Genomic DNA, 16,469 nt, shown 5'->3' with positions numbered 1-16,469 from the left:
CTGGAGGGCCCTGGGGCATGCTAGCCAGTGAGGTTTGGTGAACTCTAAGAGACCCTCTCTCAGAAAACAAATTGAGAGCTGGAGAGGTGGCTCAGAAGTTAAAAACACTTCCTGCTCTTGCAGAGGAACCAGGTTTAGTTCTCAGCACCCAAATGATGGCTCACAACTGCCTGTAACTCCTATGCTAGGGGCTCTGACAATCTCTTCCTTCTTCAGAGAGCACCAGAAATGCATGTGCTGCCTGTATATGTGGAGAAAAACACACATGTACATGAAAATAATAAATACATCTTTTTATAAGCGTACCTGCAACCTGAGAAATGATAGCCAAGGGCATCCATCCTCTGGTGTACATACAAACACACACATGCACACATACACACATATGCTTGGTTACCTGCACATATATGCATATATAGTTACAAAACATGAGTATGTGTGGCCACACACACACACACACACACACACACACACACACACATAACCAGAGTAAATGTAGCAGGATCCATTTTAGTTTGAATCTAAAAAAGTGTCCATAGAAGAAGAGGGTGAAGAAAGCCCACCGATGGGGGTATTTTTATGTGATAAGCTCATAGATAACTTTCTTCTTTATATCTTTCTCTGTTACTAAAGAAAAAATAATTTTGCCCTGAGGACATGTATCAGTTATAACAGGAAAAGCAATTAAAGCATTTCTATTTAGGGGAAAGAAAATATGTTTATTGGCAAATATCGATGTGGCCTGAGCTCTTAAAGGTAGAGAGGAGAGAGGTAGTTGCTGAGTCTTGAGAAGTTCACACCCCTGGGACCTAGTGACTAACTGTCTGTGAGGGCTGAGGAGGCAGCCCAGGCTTGCTCTTGGGGTTATGGCTTTGGGAATGCGTATCGTGTGTGTAAATCAAAATTCTTAGAGCCGTTTAAAAGACTTGCCGGGAGAGAAACGGGCCTTGGAGATTTGTGTAATTGAAAGCAAAGTCAGTTTCATTACTAAGAACTCATATTTTAAAAAGACAGGAGGGGCTGGGATGTAGCTCCGTGGGCAGAGTGCTTGAATAGCATGCAGGAAGCCCTGGGTCCCCCCAGTACAACATAAACTGGGCATGGTGGTAGACTCCTGCCATCTCAGCACTCTAGAGGTGGAGGCAGGAGCATCAGAAGTTCAAAGTCATCCTCAGCTTCATAGTGAGTTCAAGGCTAACCTGGGCTTTATGAGACCACGTCTCATGTAAAACAAACAAAAAAAAGTTGTAGCTACAAATACGCCTGGCAGAACTGCAGTGATACGGTTTATCCGTGTATAATAGTGTAGAGTGTGCAAGCACTTCTGTCTTTTTGTGTGCATTCTAGACTATAGTAGAACACGCTTTTGCTCTGAAGGCATGGTTTACTGCCGTTATTCACGGGGTACAGAAAATGAAGTATTTATACCATGACGCTGTCTGTAGAATTGTAAAAGGAGGTTCTGGCTCTGAACCCCAGGACTGCCCCTCTCAGCCGTAGGTCTCCCTGCATCTGCATCCATTAGAGCCATTGTGGAGATAAAATGAAAGAGTCGCTATCATTTTCTCTGTGCATCGTTTTTCTTGTTTCTGTGGCAAAATACTTGACAAAAGAAATTTAAGGGAGGAAGGGTTTGTTTGGGCTCACAGTGTGTGTGTGTGTGTGTGTGTGTGTGTGTGTAGGGGTACAGTCCATCAAGGCGTGGCAGCAGGAGGGTGAGGCGGCTGGTCATATGGCATCCACAGTCAGGAAGCAGAGAGAGCTGACGCTGATGCTCAACTCACTTTCTCCTTTTTATTCAGTCCCAGACCCCAGTCCCTGGAGCAGTGCCATCCACATTTAGGGTGGGTCTTCCCTCCTCAACTTTCCCAATCTAGAAACTCCCTCACATACCTGCCCAGAGGTTGCTCTTATCGATGGTTGTAGCTCCCTTGTAGTTGGCAGTCTTTGCCATCATCACACAGGCTTGGGACAAGACTGGGAAAGTAAAGAGAACTCAGATATCAGGGTGGTGTCTGTAGACATCCCACTTGTTTCTCTTCCAAGATGGACTGACCAACATTCCTTGAGTCTCCTTTATCGTGGGAGTCCATTGATTTACCCTGAAATGCACCCTCATGCCCTCTGACCACAGTTGATGTCTGTTTTCGTCATAGGAGAAACTTTGGGTTGAGGTTAGAACAAGATGAAAAGTCATTTTTAAAAAATGTGTGTGTACATGTGTGATTTGAGGGAGAAGCGTGCTGGTACCAGCAGAGGCCAGAGGCATGCAGTCCTCCTTGGAGTTAGAGTTTCAGGCGAGCTGCCAGACATGGAGACATAGGGACCAAACTTGGGTCTTCTGGAAGAGCAACAAGTGCTCTTAACCACTGAGCCTTTTCTCTAGATGACGAAAGGTTTTTGGTATCATCATGCACGCCTCTAGCATTGGATTCCTTATAAGCAAAGTGAAGAATGTTTTGGTTCAGGGTGGGGTTCTCTCCATAGAAGTCTGGATGCACACAGCTGCTCTGTAGTTGGCCACACTGGGACTGAAGCTACTTAGAATCATCTACTGGTGGGAAGGGAGGTCTTATGCCCTCATGTCGAAGACACCCAGGGTCTGGTGACGAGTTGTGTTACCTAGACCAGAGACATGGAAGGTCAGGCGTGTGTTCTGGCTGTGTGTCTGTATGTGTAATGCCACCAGCAGACAAGTGCCGCTCCTCCAGTTACTCTCACAGTGAGGCTAGGAATTTAAAATGTGGACGAAATTTCAGCAGGAAACTTCTATATGTAATGTGTTTTTCAGACAGCCTCAAAGTTGATTTAGGACCAAAGTACAATCACAGCACAGCACGAGAAGAATAGATGGGGACATGGCTCAGTTGGTATGCTTGCCAGACAGGCTGGACTCTCTGGAGTCCATCCCTAGTCCCACCTAAGCCAGCTGTAGTGGCCATTGCCTGTGATCCTAGCAATGGGGAGGTGGAGACATGAGGGGTAGAAGTTTAAGGTCATCCTTGACTACATAGGGAGTTTGAGGCCAGCCTGGGCTACATGAGACCCGGCCTCAAGGAAAAAGAATACGCTTTTTCTTCCCCCTTTGTCTCATCATTCATGCTATAAGCTGAAAAAAATCTTTGACACAAATAAATTACACACGTGTATTTTTTTCTTCTTTTGGCAATTTTTAATCTTATTTTTGGTACATTTTAGATAATATGACATATAATAAGATCCACTAAATATTTTAGATAGTCATTTTTTTTCTGTAAGCCCATATGGGGGCTTAGACAAATGGAAACACAAAAACAAACATGTCAAGAATAGAATGTTAGTCACTACAACAGCTTCCTGAAAATAACAGTTCAAAACTGCCATCTTAAAGTCTAGAGCCTCAGATCCCAATCTTGGCCTTTTAGCATAACAAAGAACTGCCTTAAGGATGCTTCTGATGCACAGGCTGTCTCCCAGTCCCTCCTTCTTTCCTGTTCTAGGGCCCTCCCTCTGTGCCCCTGGAAAAGGAGGAAAAAGAAAAACAGCAGCAGGCAGCCCCTGCTTTGTCTCCTGTTGGCCATAGAATTTATTCAGTAATTTACTCTTCAGCTAACTGTAGCCATGGCCCTTGCCTCTGGGCAGTGGTTCAAAAACACAGAAATGAGGGAACAGATTGGCTTGGCCAAGCACAACTCCCCGCTCTCTCTTCCCTCCCCCTGTCACCACCATTAGGCACAGGCACTGGAGACTGGCTGATGACATGGCAGTGTTTATGTAGCCTGTGCATCTCCACATCTCCTTTGCATCCTCGCCCCTCTTCCCCGCATCCTCCCTCAGAAAGGTGACAACAGACCTGGGGTGTCTCGTTCCTAGCAGGCCACCTCCGATGGTCGGAAGGTTTCCGAGGCTGGGAAGTGGCTCAGTCAGTAGTGAAGTACAGCCTGGGCACCCACATAAAAATTCTGGGTGTGGCAGCACTCACAGTCCCAGTCCTGGGGAGGTGGAGACAGGCAGGTGGCTGGAGCACCTTGGCCAGCCAGCCTAGCAGAAGCAGTGAACTCACAGTTCATTGAAAGACACTATTGAAGATGGAGGGGCTAAAGAGATGGCTCAGTGGTCAGGAGCTCACACCTCTGCTAGTTCCAAAACAACCTCCTATAGCCCCACTTCTGGGGATCCAACGCCCTCTTCTGGCCTCATGTGGGCACATGCCTAAATACATAAAAAATGTTTAAAAAAATAATGTGGAAATTGTATGAACAAGACACCTGAACTCTGGCTTCATGCGTGCACATGCCCTTCCCCAATGCAGAGCTTCTGAACTGACTTTGTATCTGGCAAAGCTTTCCTTGGCTCCTAGAAACCCAGAGCACAGGTAGCAAGATGACTTTCCCTGACATTAAACACCCAAAGGCGAATGGACTTGGCTGAACCTGCAGTGTCTGGGATGTACCAAATGACCAATCTCAACTACTGGGGCGTTTGTCTTTGTGTTATTTATCGCTGTTTTATTTGGGTCAGACTGAGCAATGGTTGCTTCATTTCATATCAGCCCTTTGCTGAGCCATCTCCTGACAAGTAGAAGTTTATCTGAATGGGAAGGATGGGAGGTAGAGTTGGTGCGGAAGACAAGAGAGAATTGTCTTCCGATCAGATCGCCCCGCCTGGTGGCACACACTTGGAAATCACAGAGGGCGGAGATGGCTCCAGTTGATAAGATGATAACCACAGGAGAACCTGAGTTCAGTTACCAGAACTGACATAAGAAGCCAGGCGTCATGACACACACAGGAAACCACGGCACTGAGGACGCAGAGGCAGGGAGCTCCCTAGGGCTCACTGACAGCCAGTGTGAGTGCGCACTGGCTGTTGCGCAGGCAGCCTCGCTTGTACTTACCAAGTCAAAGCGGCATAGGATATCATCAAGCTGTGACTCTCATGGTGCAATCCATGTTTGACCATGATACAGTAGTACATGGCTGTGCATACTGTGTTTGTGTGTATAGGTCAGAGGTTGATGTTTAATATCTTCTTTAATAACTTCCATCTTAGTATTTATCCCTTTGTCCGTCCGTCTGTCTGTCTGTTTTGAGACAAAGTCTCTTAGTGAACCTTGAGTTTACCCTTTTCTGCTAGACAGGCTGGTCATCCAGGCCCTGGGAGCCACCTGACTCTGTCAATGCTGGGATTATAGACGTGCACCCCGACCCCCAGCCTTTTCTCTGCTTGCATCTATGATAGAGCCTAGGTGCTCATGCTTGTGTGGCCAGTGCCTTCCTCTCTGAGCCGCCTCGGCCTGGTCAAACTTGAGTTACCAGGCTTAGCTGCAGCCCTCCACAGTCTCTTGCTGAATCTGGGACTCACAGACAAGGCTGTGCTGCCGTTCCCCACTCAGCCATCTCCCCAGCCCCTGTGTATGTTTTATCAGAGAAAACCCCACGGAGGAGGTGAAATTGCGGATTATGCTGCTTGATTCTGATTTACCCAAACTAGATGGCAAACCCAGCTGGAATCATAGCTGATTGAGCTCCCGGGTGAGGCATAAACAGATTAAGTACAAGCAGTAACAGTGGGTTAGACGGCCTGTGTTGAGTCTGTAATGCAACCGCTGATCTGTGCCTGCTAAATGTTCACAGCCCTGTCTTTTGCTTTCTATATCAGCTCACACCCCAGACAACAGCTTTCTGGGCTTCGTGGTCGAGCAGCACCTGAACTCCAGTGACATCCACCACATTAACGAGATCAAACGGCAGAACCAGTCCCTTGTCTATGGCAAAGTGGATAGTTTCTGGAAGGTGAGTCAGCCCGCCTGCGTGTCGAGCTCTCTGAACGGAAGCTTGTGAGGTAATTTAATTTTGCTTTGATCCGGGGAGTAATCAAGCCAAGCACCCGGGGCTTGCGTCGTCCACTAGACATGAACAGAAGTGCACAAGTGTTGAGTTGCTCTTGCAGGCTGGCGTCTTAACTGTGCCTGGGGTTGCTTGTCCCTCCTTACAGCACAGTACCCCAACCTTTTACCTCTTTGCATGTTAGATGTGAAAAGTGGACTAGGGAGATGCTCGGTGGGTTAAGTGCTCTTTGAATAAGCATGAAGACCTGAACTCAGTTTCCTGCGGTCACATAAAAAGCATGGTAACACATGCTTGCAACTCCAGCAGTGCTGGGTGGATGCAAAGACAGAGGATCCCTAGGACACGTTGGTCAGCCGGTCTAGCTGAATCAGCGCGTTCCAGGTTCACTGAGAGATCCTGCTTCAGAAAATCCAGGTGGACCGTGACATAGAAGGTTTAATGGAGACCAATCTCCTTATTGTTAACATAGCAGCCTCAGGAAGCCAATGTTGTAATTTTGAAAGACTTTTGAAGGACAGACATCCCCAGGACTTTTCAAACTTATTTCTTCCTTAATGCCCAATAAAAACTTCTTGGAATAATCACAAGCTGTGACCTTGTGTCTCCCCATGGTGGAAGTTAGAAACTGACCCCTGAGGGTATCTGTGACATGCCCAACTAGGAGGTCCAGTTGCTTTTCTGATCTGCTGTTCAGAAAATAAAAGGTGCAGACCCTTCAGGTTTGTAGTGCTGACTGTATGTACCAAAGGAGCAAGGGGGCTGGCAGAGTTTTTTTTTTTTATATGTATTCATTTCTTTGTGTGTGTGTGTCTGTGTGTGAAAGGCTTATACATCCCTGTGGAGATCAGAGGACAACCTGAAGGAGTCATTTCTTTCCTTCTACCATGTGAGTTCCAGGTTCTGGAGATTAAACTTGGGTTGGCAGGCTTAGTGGCAAGTATCTTCATGGACTAAGCCATCTTGTGGGTCTCAGTGGCTATGGTGGACATCAACTTATTCCCAGATAATGGCTTTTATTGTAGACAACTAGACTCTGTACTATATAGTATAATGGTTCTCCACTAAGGACAGTGTCACTGCCTCCCACCTCCAGCGGGTGACCCGGCAGGGTCTCCCGACAATCCTGATCGTCATGTCTGGGTAGTAGTAGTACTGGTGTCCAGTGGTGCAGGTGAGGAATATTATAAGCATCTCATAGTGCATAGGAGGTTCCCCGCATAGTTCTGACATACATTGGCAGTGATGCCAAGATTGGGGACCTCTGCTCTCATAAAATAGTATTCTTTATGTGTTATCACAAGTTGAATATTCCTAGCTAAAAATTTATAAATCTCAAATACTTGATGCTAGCATGATGCTGGGAGATTTGGGGGTGGGGTAGTCTACCGGTGACATCATGTGGCGGGTCTCAGTTCAAACCCAGAAATTTAGGAAATGACTCTCATCCTGTGTGTGTACAGACAGTGTAAGGTATAAGATGAATGTGAAATCTGTCCCCATGGGCTCATGTGTTGTGTTGATCCTGAGCTGTTGCTACTATTTTGTAAAAATTTGGAGCCTTTAGGAGGTGGTGCCTCCATGGAGGAAGTAGTTCACTAGAGGAGGGGCTTGAGGATTCAGATTCGTAGCCCTGCCCTGCTTCCTGTTCATGATCTCTGCTTTCTGACTAGATATTACACAGCCTACGTTGGTCAAGTAATACTTAGTACATAGATTAGGATGGCCTCAAACTCTTAGCAGTCCTCCTATCTCATTTGACTCCCCCAAATGTCTGGGATTACAGATGTAAGGACTTCCTGCGAGCCACCATGATCAGCCTTGTTTTGTATTTTGAAACAGGGTCTTTGTGTTATCCAGGCTGCCATGGAACCTCAGATCCCTCGCCTCAGCCTTCCTGGTACAGGGATTCAATGTGTGCACCACACACCCAGCTCTTGGCTTTTTTCCCCCCCACAGGACTCCTCAGTAGGGTTTAGCACATCTCACAGCGTAACTAAATGTTGCTATCATTGATATCATTATCGGGCCGGTTAAGAATCGCCACACAGAGAGCTGGTTCTGAGAGTGAGAATGGCCAAGCCTGTGCACATCTGGTAAATACAGGCCAGCCTGCAGACAGGCAAATGCCCATTTCTAAACTGTGTCAGCAGTTGGTGACCTCTGCCCATGTGCTGAATCCAGCCTACTGTCTGTATTTGTAAATAGCATTTTATTGGAGAACAGCCATGCCTGTTGTTTGTCTGTGGATGCTTTTGTACTAAAATTGTGGAGTTGAGTAATTGTGGCAAAAACCAGCTGACCTACGGAGGCAACAGCATTTACTGCCTGGCCTTTTCTGGAGCTTCTTGCTCACCTCTGAACTCTGGTATGTCCTGAGAAAACCCCAGTCTCTCTCAGGATGCATTTAGCTAGCCTTTCCATTTCTTTTTCTGTCTCTCTCTTTATGTACATGGGTACATAAGGAATGCATGGGCATGTGCGTGTGGAGGCCAGGAGACAGCCTTGGTTGTCATTCATCAAGCATTTTGCCTTGGTCTTGACTTGACTTTTCTTTTTTTCCCTTCCCTTTTCTTTTCTTTCTTTCTCCTTTTTTTTTTTTTTTTTTTTTTGTGGTGGAGGGTGTTCAAGATAGGGCTTCTCTGTAGCCTTGATTGTTCTGGAACTCCCTCTGTAGACCACACTGGTCTTGAACTCACAGATTGAAGGCCTAGTCACCACCACCCAGATCTACCTTGTTTTTTTTAAGGCAGAGTCTTTCTCTGCCCTGGAACTCACCAGTTCCACTAGGCTGACTGATTTGTTCAGCAAGCCCAGAAGCCTGACGTTCTCCACATCTCCACTACTGGTATGTTCACAAGGGTGCCACTGTGCCCAGCTTTTTTATGTAGGTTCTGTGGGGTCAAACTCAGGTCCTCACGCTTCCAAGGAAAGTACTTTACCTACTGAGCCGTTTCTCCAGAACTCATTTTGAGGTTCTTCATTATGCTCGTGATTAACTTATTCGTGGAGAGATGAGGCAGGACTTCAGGAAAATCCAGCTATTTCTAAAGGAATAGCTCCGTGCACAAAGGCTGGCATCAAGCTGGCTACTTTTCTAGGCTTCAGTGAAATGACAAATGCATCGTTCTCATTTGGTTTCTATTGCTGTAATAAAACACTGGCCAAAACCAACCTGAAAGAGGAAAGGTTATAGTCACCGAGGGAAGCCAAGGCAGAGCCAAAACAGAGACCATGGAGAAATGCCACTTACTTGTTAGTTTGCTTCTCTGGCTTGCTCAGCGGCCTTTCTCATACAGCGCAGGTGTAGTTGCCTGGGGATGGTACTGCCTACAGTGGGACGGGTCCTCCTGCATGATAGCAGTTAAGAGAATGTCTCACAGATGTGGCCACCAGGAAATGAGATGGAGACAAATCAGATTCCTTCTTCCCAATTATATCTAGGTTTGTGTCAAGCTGGCGTTGGCCAATGGGGGATATTGATAACTCAGTGTTAGATGCTCAGGCTTAAATTCCCAGCACATGCTAGACTCTTTGTCCCATCTCCAGCATTATAGCAGTTGGTGGACATGATTCCACTGTTTGAATCCCTTCATAGCCATGATTGAAGGTGGTCCATGCTGATGTCTTTTGCTCTTGGCCATCCTTAACAATGATGAAGCCACATGGGCACAGTCCCTCAATCTGTTCAAATGGCAGAGCCAAGATCCAGGCTCTGCACTACCTCTATTGACTCAACTTCTTGTTGTCCCTTGCTTGATTGAAATTGGTGACTTCATGTACAAAGCTTGGACAGACAATCACCCTGTGTGACCCGAGTGGCCAGCAGGAGACCAGGGCAGATATTAACAAAGCAGATAAGCCACTTCTCCTGGCCACTTGCCTCCCTGGTGGCCAGCTCTGCAGTATCCTTACAGCTCTGCTGAGTGACTAACTCTCCATCGCAGTCATTCAAATAATTTTCTGCTCCGGATTCCAGGGCCTGACTTGCTGCAGACTTAGCCTGCCTGGCAACAAGCGAAGAAAACCTGTCTCACTTGATTAGGGAAAGCTTTTGATCTGGACCTCTGAGATTATGGCTGGAAGCAAACACATTCAACTTCAACCAATAACAGGTCCCTTCACTTCAGGCCTAAGAAATGGGGCAGAATAATGTCCGTAAGTGGACCATGACTGTAACACACACACACCACTTTAATAATTAATTCTCAATATAGTCAATATATAACAGCCAGGGAGATTTTCTTTCAATGTAGAATGGGGAGTTTGGGAGATGGTTCAGTTGTTAAAGTGCTTACTGCACGGGCAAAAGGATTTGAGTTCAGATCCCCAGTGCTCAGTTAAAAGCATTGCAAGGTAGAACACACCTGTAACCCCAGCACTGAGGAGGCAGAGACGGATTCTGGAGCTCACTGGCCAGCTAGTCTAGCCAAATTGGTGAGCTTCAGGTTCAGCCTCATGGAGCCCAGGCTGGTCTCCAACTTTCTATGTAGCCAAGGGATAACCTTGAACATCTGACCCTTCTGCCTCTGCTTCCTGAATGCTGAGATTACATTTTACTACCATACCCAATATATGTAGTGTTGCAAATGGAACCCAGAACTTCCTGCAAGCAAGTATTCTGTCATCTGAGCCACAGCCTCCTCTTAAGATGTATGATTATTAACTGTGTTCTTTGGAGTGCTACAGTACAGTCACTATGAGCTATCCGAGGACAGCCACATCGTATTTGGTCCATCCTACGAGAGATACACTGGCTTTCTCCAGTGATGATTTCAATATTTCAAAACAATGGGAACGTTGCTTTAAACCACCAGAAATAGTAAGTCTGCAAAGTCTGTAGTCTAAGTGACCTCTGAGTCTGAGATGGAGCCCCATCCAAAGAACTATGTAATTATCTGGCTTGCTAATTGGGTTGACTCTGGCTTCATTGAAATGCAGGGAGAATTGGAAATGGAAGTCATTTGGAGAAATTCCATTTGATTTCATAGTAGGGATTAACTGCTTTTAATGCGCGGTTTTAATGAACCACCAAAGACCATTATAATTAGGGAATAGACTGAAATTCTTGAAAAGAACCCTATTTTGTAAGTAGGGTTCTTTTCTGTGACCATACTTCCTCCTTACCAGATAACAGAGATAAATGAGGCCATCAACAGCCACCATATGTCAACCTAAGCATATATGTCAACCTAAGGTAAAAGGAATCAATATTGAGTCTGTTGAAATCTAATATTATCATAGCTCCTTTAAAAAAAGATTTATTTTATTACTTTTTAAGTTATATGTAAGTACATGTATTTGTTGAAAGGAGGCCTCTTGTTGGTTCCCTGACTGTGTGGCAGCTCAGTCCCGAAATAATCACACAGAAACTGTATTATTTAAGTCACTGCTTGGCCCATTAGCTCTAGCTTCTTATTTGCTAACTCTTACATCTTAATTTAACCCATCTCCATTAATCTGCATCACCATGAGGTTGTGGCCTACCAGCAAAGTTTTGGTATCTGTCTCTGGCAGCAGCTCCATGGCTTCTCCCTGACTCACCCTTTTTCCTCCCAGCATTCAGTTTAGTTTTCTCTGCCTACCTCTGTTCCCCTATAGCTCTGCTATAGACCCAAAGTAGTTCCTTTATTAACTAATGGTATTCACAGCATACAGAGGGGAATCCCACATCATGTGTTTACTTGTGGGTGTATTCACATGAAGAGCCAGATGCCCCAGGAGCCCAGAAGAGGGGATTGGATTCCCCACCAGTTCCAGTGGCTATGAACAACCCAATATGGATATTCTGGTTAGTTTTAAGTCGTCCGGACATAAAGTTATCTGAAAGGAGTGAACAACAATTGAGAAAATGCATTCATAGGATCTGGGGTGTAAGGCATTTTCTTAATTAGTGTTTGGTGAAGAAGGCCCAACCCATTATAGGTGGTATTATCCCTGGGCCGGTAGTCCTTGACTCTATAAGAAAGCAGACTGAACAAGCCATAAGGAACAAGCCAGTAAGCAGCATCCCTTCATGGACTCTGCATCAGCTCCTGCATCCAGGTTCTTGTCCTGTTTGAGTTCCTGTTCTGAATTCCTTCAAGATGAACCATGATGTGAAAATGTAAGCCAAAAAAAGTTTTTCCTCCCCCAGGTTGCTTTGGTCATGGTGTTTCATCACAGCAATTGCAACCCTAACTAAGACAGTGGGTTCAGGAAGCCCAACTCGGATCCTCTGCAAGAGCAGTACATGCACACTGTACCTCTGAGCCATCTCTCCATTCCCATCACTGCTCTTGATTCCAGGTCTAAACAGAACTTTCTAAATGAAGACTCCCTTTAGTTTCTTACCCTTGGATATGGCAATCATAGGAACCTGGCCATGGTCCTTAAGACCCCAGGCTTACACCAGAAACACGTTTGAAGAAATCCTTTTCAGGACAGCCATTCATCAGGCAGAGTTCATTTGCATGCCTTCTATACCTAGCACATGGAAAAGTATGGTCATATGGTAGAGCCTTCTCCTCTAACTCAGGTAGTAGCTTGTGGTAACTGGGAAGAAAGATAGAGACAAGAAACAAAAGGACCATCAGGAATGATAGTTCATTGGGTAGAGGTGCAGCAAGCATGATCCCGGGACCCACATGCTAAAAGGAGAGAATCAACTACCACAGCATGTCCTCTGACCTCTGCACACACACCATGGCATCCTCGCCCTCCCAAATAAATAAACAAGTGAATCCTCATAAAGTGGGAAGATGGCTCAGTCATTAAGTGCTTCTCTACAAGCAAAAGGACTCAAGTTTGATCTGCAAACAGATATAAACAAAAGTGGGGGGTGGTAGTGCCTGTAATGCCTGCATTGTGGAGGCACAGACAGGTAGACCCCAGCCTACCTGGAGAGCTTTAGGCTACTGAGACTCTCAAAAATACAAGGCAGATAGGATCCGAGGATGGCCCCCACGTGCGTGTGCACACACTTTTAGACACAAGTACACACACCCTACGATACAAAGAGAAGAAAGCTTACAATCCAGGGCCCTCAAAGGCTCCTACAAACAAAACAGCACTGGTTGTAACCCAGCCTGGGCCACATCCCCCACAGACCCCAGCACATTTGCTGAGTGTACAATGCGAGGACCAGCAAAGATCAGGCAACCTTTTCCCTCTCGTTTTCCTGGTCATCCATTCAGCTTCTGCAAGCTTTCTGCTTCCATTGTAAAGAGCTTGTCTGTTGGCAGAAGAACACATTCTCCCGGACGAATCTATCTGTCAGTCTGGAGATGCTGACTGTGGACAGTCTGGGACAGCAGGAGAAGCCCTGGGCAGGAAAGCGGACCTGACTGTCTGGGTTACCTGCTGCTTGTCTTCTGGTTTCGCTCTCCTCTTTTGTAAAATGATGCAGCCTCCCTGCCTGTTCTCTCCCGTCCTCAGAGTCTGTGATGCTATAATCCAGACCCCTCCTTGACCTTGTCTAATTCTTTTAAGATCAAGCAAGAAGGAAGTAGCCTTCCAGACAACTTTGTGGGCATCAGAAGTAGGGCAGTGCCAGCCAGGAGCCTGGGAGAGGGACAGAGGGCAGGATATTGGGACAGACCAGGCACAGAGTCCACAAAACCAACTGCCCAGAAAGCATTCATGAACATAGGAGATTTAAGGGTTCACATGGGTCAGCAGTATGAGTCTGCCAAGAATTGACTATGTGCCTCCAAGTTGAACCTTAACATATAGGATTAAGGGGCTGTTTTCAGTATTTGGGAGCACTAAGCATACTACCACTCTGTGTGAACACTTAAGGTATTGGTTCCCTGCTTCTGTACTAGTGTGCCCACCTGGAGGCAGTGGGATGCCATCCTTAATGTGGCCAATTATTTCAGCTCCCTGTGTCTCTGAGTTCTTTTTGCAAAATGAATAAAAACAGTAGTGTGTTTGTTAGGGGTTGAGTGAAGATTGTATGACTTAATAAATGCACTCATGCTTCAGTTAGCCATGGGAAGACAGTCTGAGAATCATTGATATGTGAAATTGATTATGGATTCATCATTGTGCGGATAGCATGAAGTGCTTAAACTAAAATGGCTACAGTGTCCGCCAGCTACTCTACAGAATACACGGGGCCGCCATTGTACAGCCTGTCGGTGACAAAGATGCATGTTGTTGTGTAAATCTGTTATAGCAGTGTCTTCTCTTCTTTGATGTCTGTTGAATTTTTCTACTACCAATATGATTTTCAGGGTTGAGGATACAGCTCAATCGATAGGGCACTCACTTAACATACACAAAGCCCTGGATTTGATATCCAGTACTATATAACCAGGTATGATGGTGCATGCCTGTAATACCAGCATTATAATACCAGGGAGGTGGGAGCTAAAGGATTGGAAATTCAAGGTCATCCTCAGCTACATTAGGAGTTCAAGTCTAGCCTGAGCTACAGGAAAATGTCTCAAATAAATAAATAAACCTCTAAGAGTGAATTAAATTGAAACACTTTTGATCTAGAGGAATAAAATGTCGAGAGACTCGGAAACCTGTCACTTGAAGATGGATTGAAACCAGTTTGTTGGTCAAGGCTTAACTAAGGTTGGGGTTGGCGAGAAAAGGACTTTGTAGAGTCAGAGAGTAAGAGACAAAGCTAAAAAGGGATAGGAAAAGAGTTGAGAGTTTCCAGGAACCCCAAAGGCAGATGAACTGAGCTGAGAGAGCCACACGGGAAGCCATCAAACCCCCACTGCTGTGGCTGCAAACACTGGGGCTGAACTTCTGAGAGGTGTCTGTAAGGCCAGAGCGTTTGGGCTCTTTGTAAGGTCCCTGGCATCCCCCAGATTGTCTTCGCAGAATGTGGGTGGCAGAGAAATCAGGGAGGATAGAGGGGGACCCAGGCTGGCAGAGTCAAGGAAATATGTTGCCCACATGTGCTTTTCATACAACTGTGCCCAAAGCACATCCTTTACCCTGTAGAGGCTGAATCCCACTCCCAGCACTTACATTGAGCCAGCACAGGACTTTTAAAATTAGAAAATATGCCATTGGAGGGCTGGGGGATGGCTCACTCCAGAAAGTGTTTGCTGTACGAGCGTGAAGACCTGAATTTGATTACCAGAATCTGTGTAAAAAGTGAGGCATGGGGCGTGTGTTTGTACTCCCAGCACCGTGGGGGAAGAGACAGTAGGATCTATACAGCTTGCTAGCTAGCCAGTCTACCCCCCAAAACACCAAGTCTTCAATCCCAGTGTCATACTCTGTCCCTGAAATAATAATAATAATAATAATAATAATAATAATAATAATAATAATAAAGACTCAAACAGCAAAACAAAAAGATAGGAATGTGGGAAAGGGACTTGTGGACTTGTGATTAGACGGAAGGGTCAACAGGGATAGGAGGAACATGAGGAAGGGTAAGGGATGAGAATAATCAGAATTCATTATATACATGTAATCAAAGAACTAATTTAATAAAGGGTATAAAGGAAATTAAGAGACCAAAACTAAATGATAAGGTGATTGCACACAAGGTTATTTTGTGATTGTGTACATATATACACACCCACACAGAAAGGGACAGAAGGGGGGAGGAGCAAAGGAAAGAAAGGGAGAAAGGGATAGAGAGAGAGAGAGAGAGAGAGAGAGAGAGAGAGAGAGAGAGAGAGAGAAGAGGAGAAGAGAAGAGAAGAGGAGAGAAGAGAAAACAAGTTGGAGAGGCTTGTCAGAAAAGCTAGAATTCCAAGCTTGTTTTGGCAATATAAACAATGCATAAAAAGCTTCATGTGACTGCTTGGAACTAAGGGGTACAGCTACTAAGGGGTACAGCTCCTGGGTTGTTCCTGGGATGACAGTCCTGAAGGTGTTGTGTCAGGTCTCCAGGACAGAGTCTGCAGATACTGTTCAGTTAGTAGCGCATGCAGAAGGCCCTGGGTTCCATCCCCAGCACCATGTCCACAGCACATCTATAATCTCAACCCTTGGGAGGTAGAAGAAGCAGGATCCAGGTCATCCTCCAGCTATATAACAAGCTGAGGACCAGTCTTGGCCACATGAAACCCCATCTCAAATACATAAAAATAGGGCCATTGAGATGGCTCAGTGGATACGGGGTGCTCTAGGCCAGCCTGGGTGCTTGAGTTCAGTGCCCTGCCCCGCATGTTGAAGGAGAGGACACTCCCAAGGGTTGCCATTTGACCTCCCACATGCCCCCTCAACACAAATGAGTCAATGTAATTACAACATTTAAAAATTAAATAACAGAAAGAGAGTTTGCCAGTTCACTCAGATAATAACTGGTAGGAATTTTGCAAGCTACCCCAACACTCTTTCATGGCCCCAGGAACGATTAGCAGTCTTTCAGGTGACAAAATGAAGGAAGCCTCGTTTAGAGCAAACAGTTTACCGGAATGGGTGTGTTCTTTCCTGCCTTCTGCACGGATAATCACGCTTGGGAGAGACAGCACTCGGGCTGAAGTTTGAATGATGAGTGACAAAATCTCAGGTTTTCTTATGGGTGGTTAGGGAGCCAGCAGAGCGCAAAAGGAGTCATGTGACCCACCTGTCCACTGACCACGACTGCTCTTTTACTAGCATAAGCAGTCAAATGTCAGTCATTAAAGCTTGGGCTAGTAGAGACCAGGCCCCCGAAGGTCCAAAGGCCAAAATCATCTT

The 16,469-nt window shown here is 45.8% G+C and overlaps 1 protein-coding gene across 3 annotated transcripts in view; it reads left to right on the top strand.

The window, feature by feature from the left end:
* Mgat5 (alpha-1,6-mannosylglycoprotein 6-beta-N-acetylglucosaminyltransferase) overlaps positions 1-16,469 on the top strand; it is a 282,882-nt gene that overhangs the window by 201,922 nt on the left and 64,491 nt on the right. For all 3 annotated transcript variants that reach the window (XM_057769775.1, XM_057769776.1, XM_057769777.1), the window contains exon 11: positions 5,641-5,774. In XM_057769775.1, the coding sequence (XP_057625758.1) occupies positions 5,641-5,774 (134 nt within the window). The remainder of the gene's footprint in view (positions 1-5,640; positions 5,775-16,469) is intronic.

Source organism: Chionomys nivalis, chromosome 5 (assembly GCF_950005125.1).
Source record: "Chionomys nivalis chromosome 5, mChiNiv1.1, whole genome shotgun sequence".
In the NCBI taxonomy this organism is placed as follows: domain Eukaryota; kingdom Metazoa; phylum Chordata; class Mammalia; order Rodentia; family Cricetidae; genus Chionomys; species Chionomys nivalis.
Note: the sequence above shows the minus strand (reverse complement) of the source record. Positions and strands in the feature narration are given on the sequence as shown.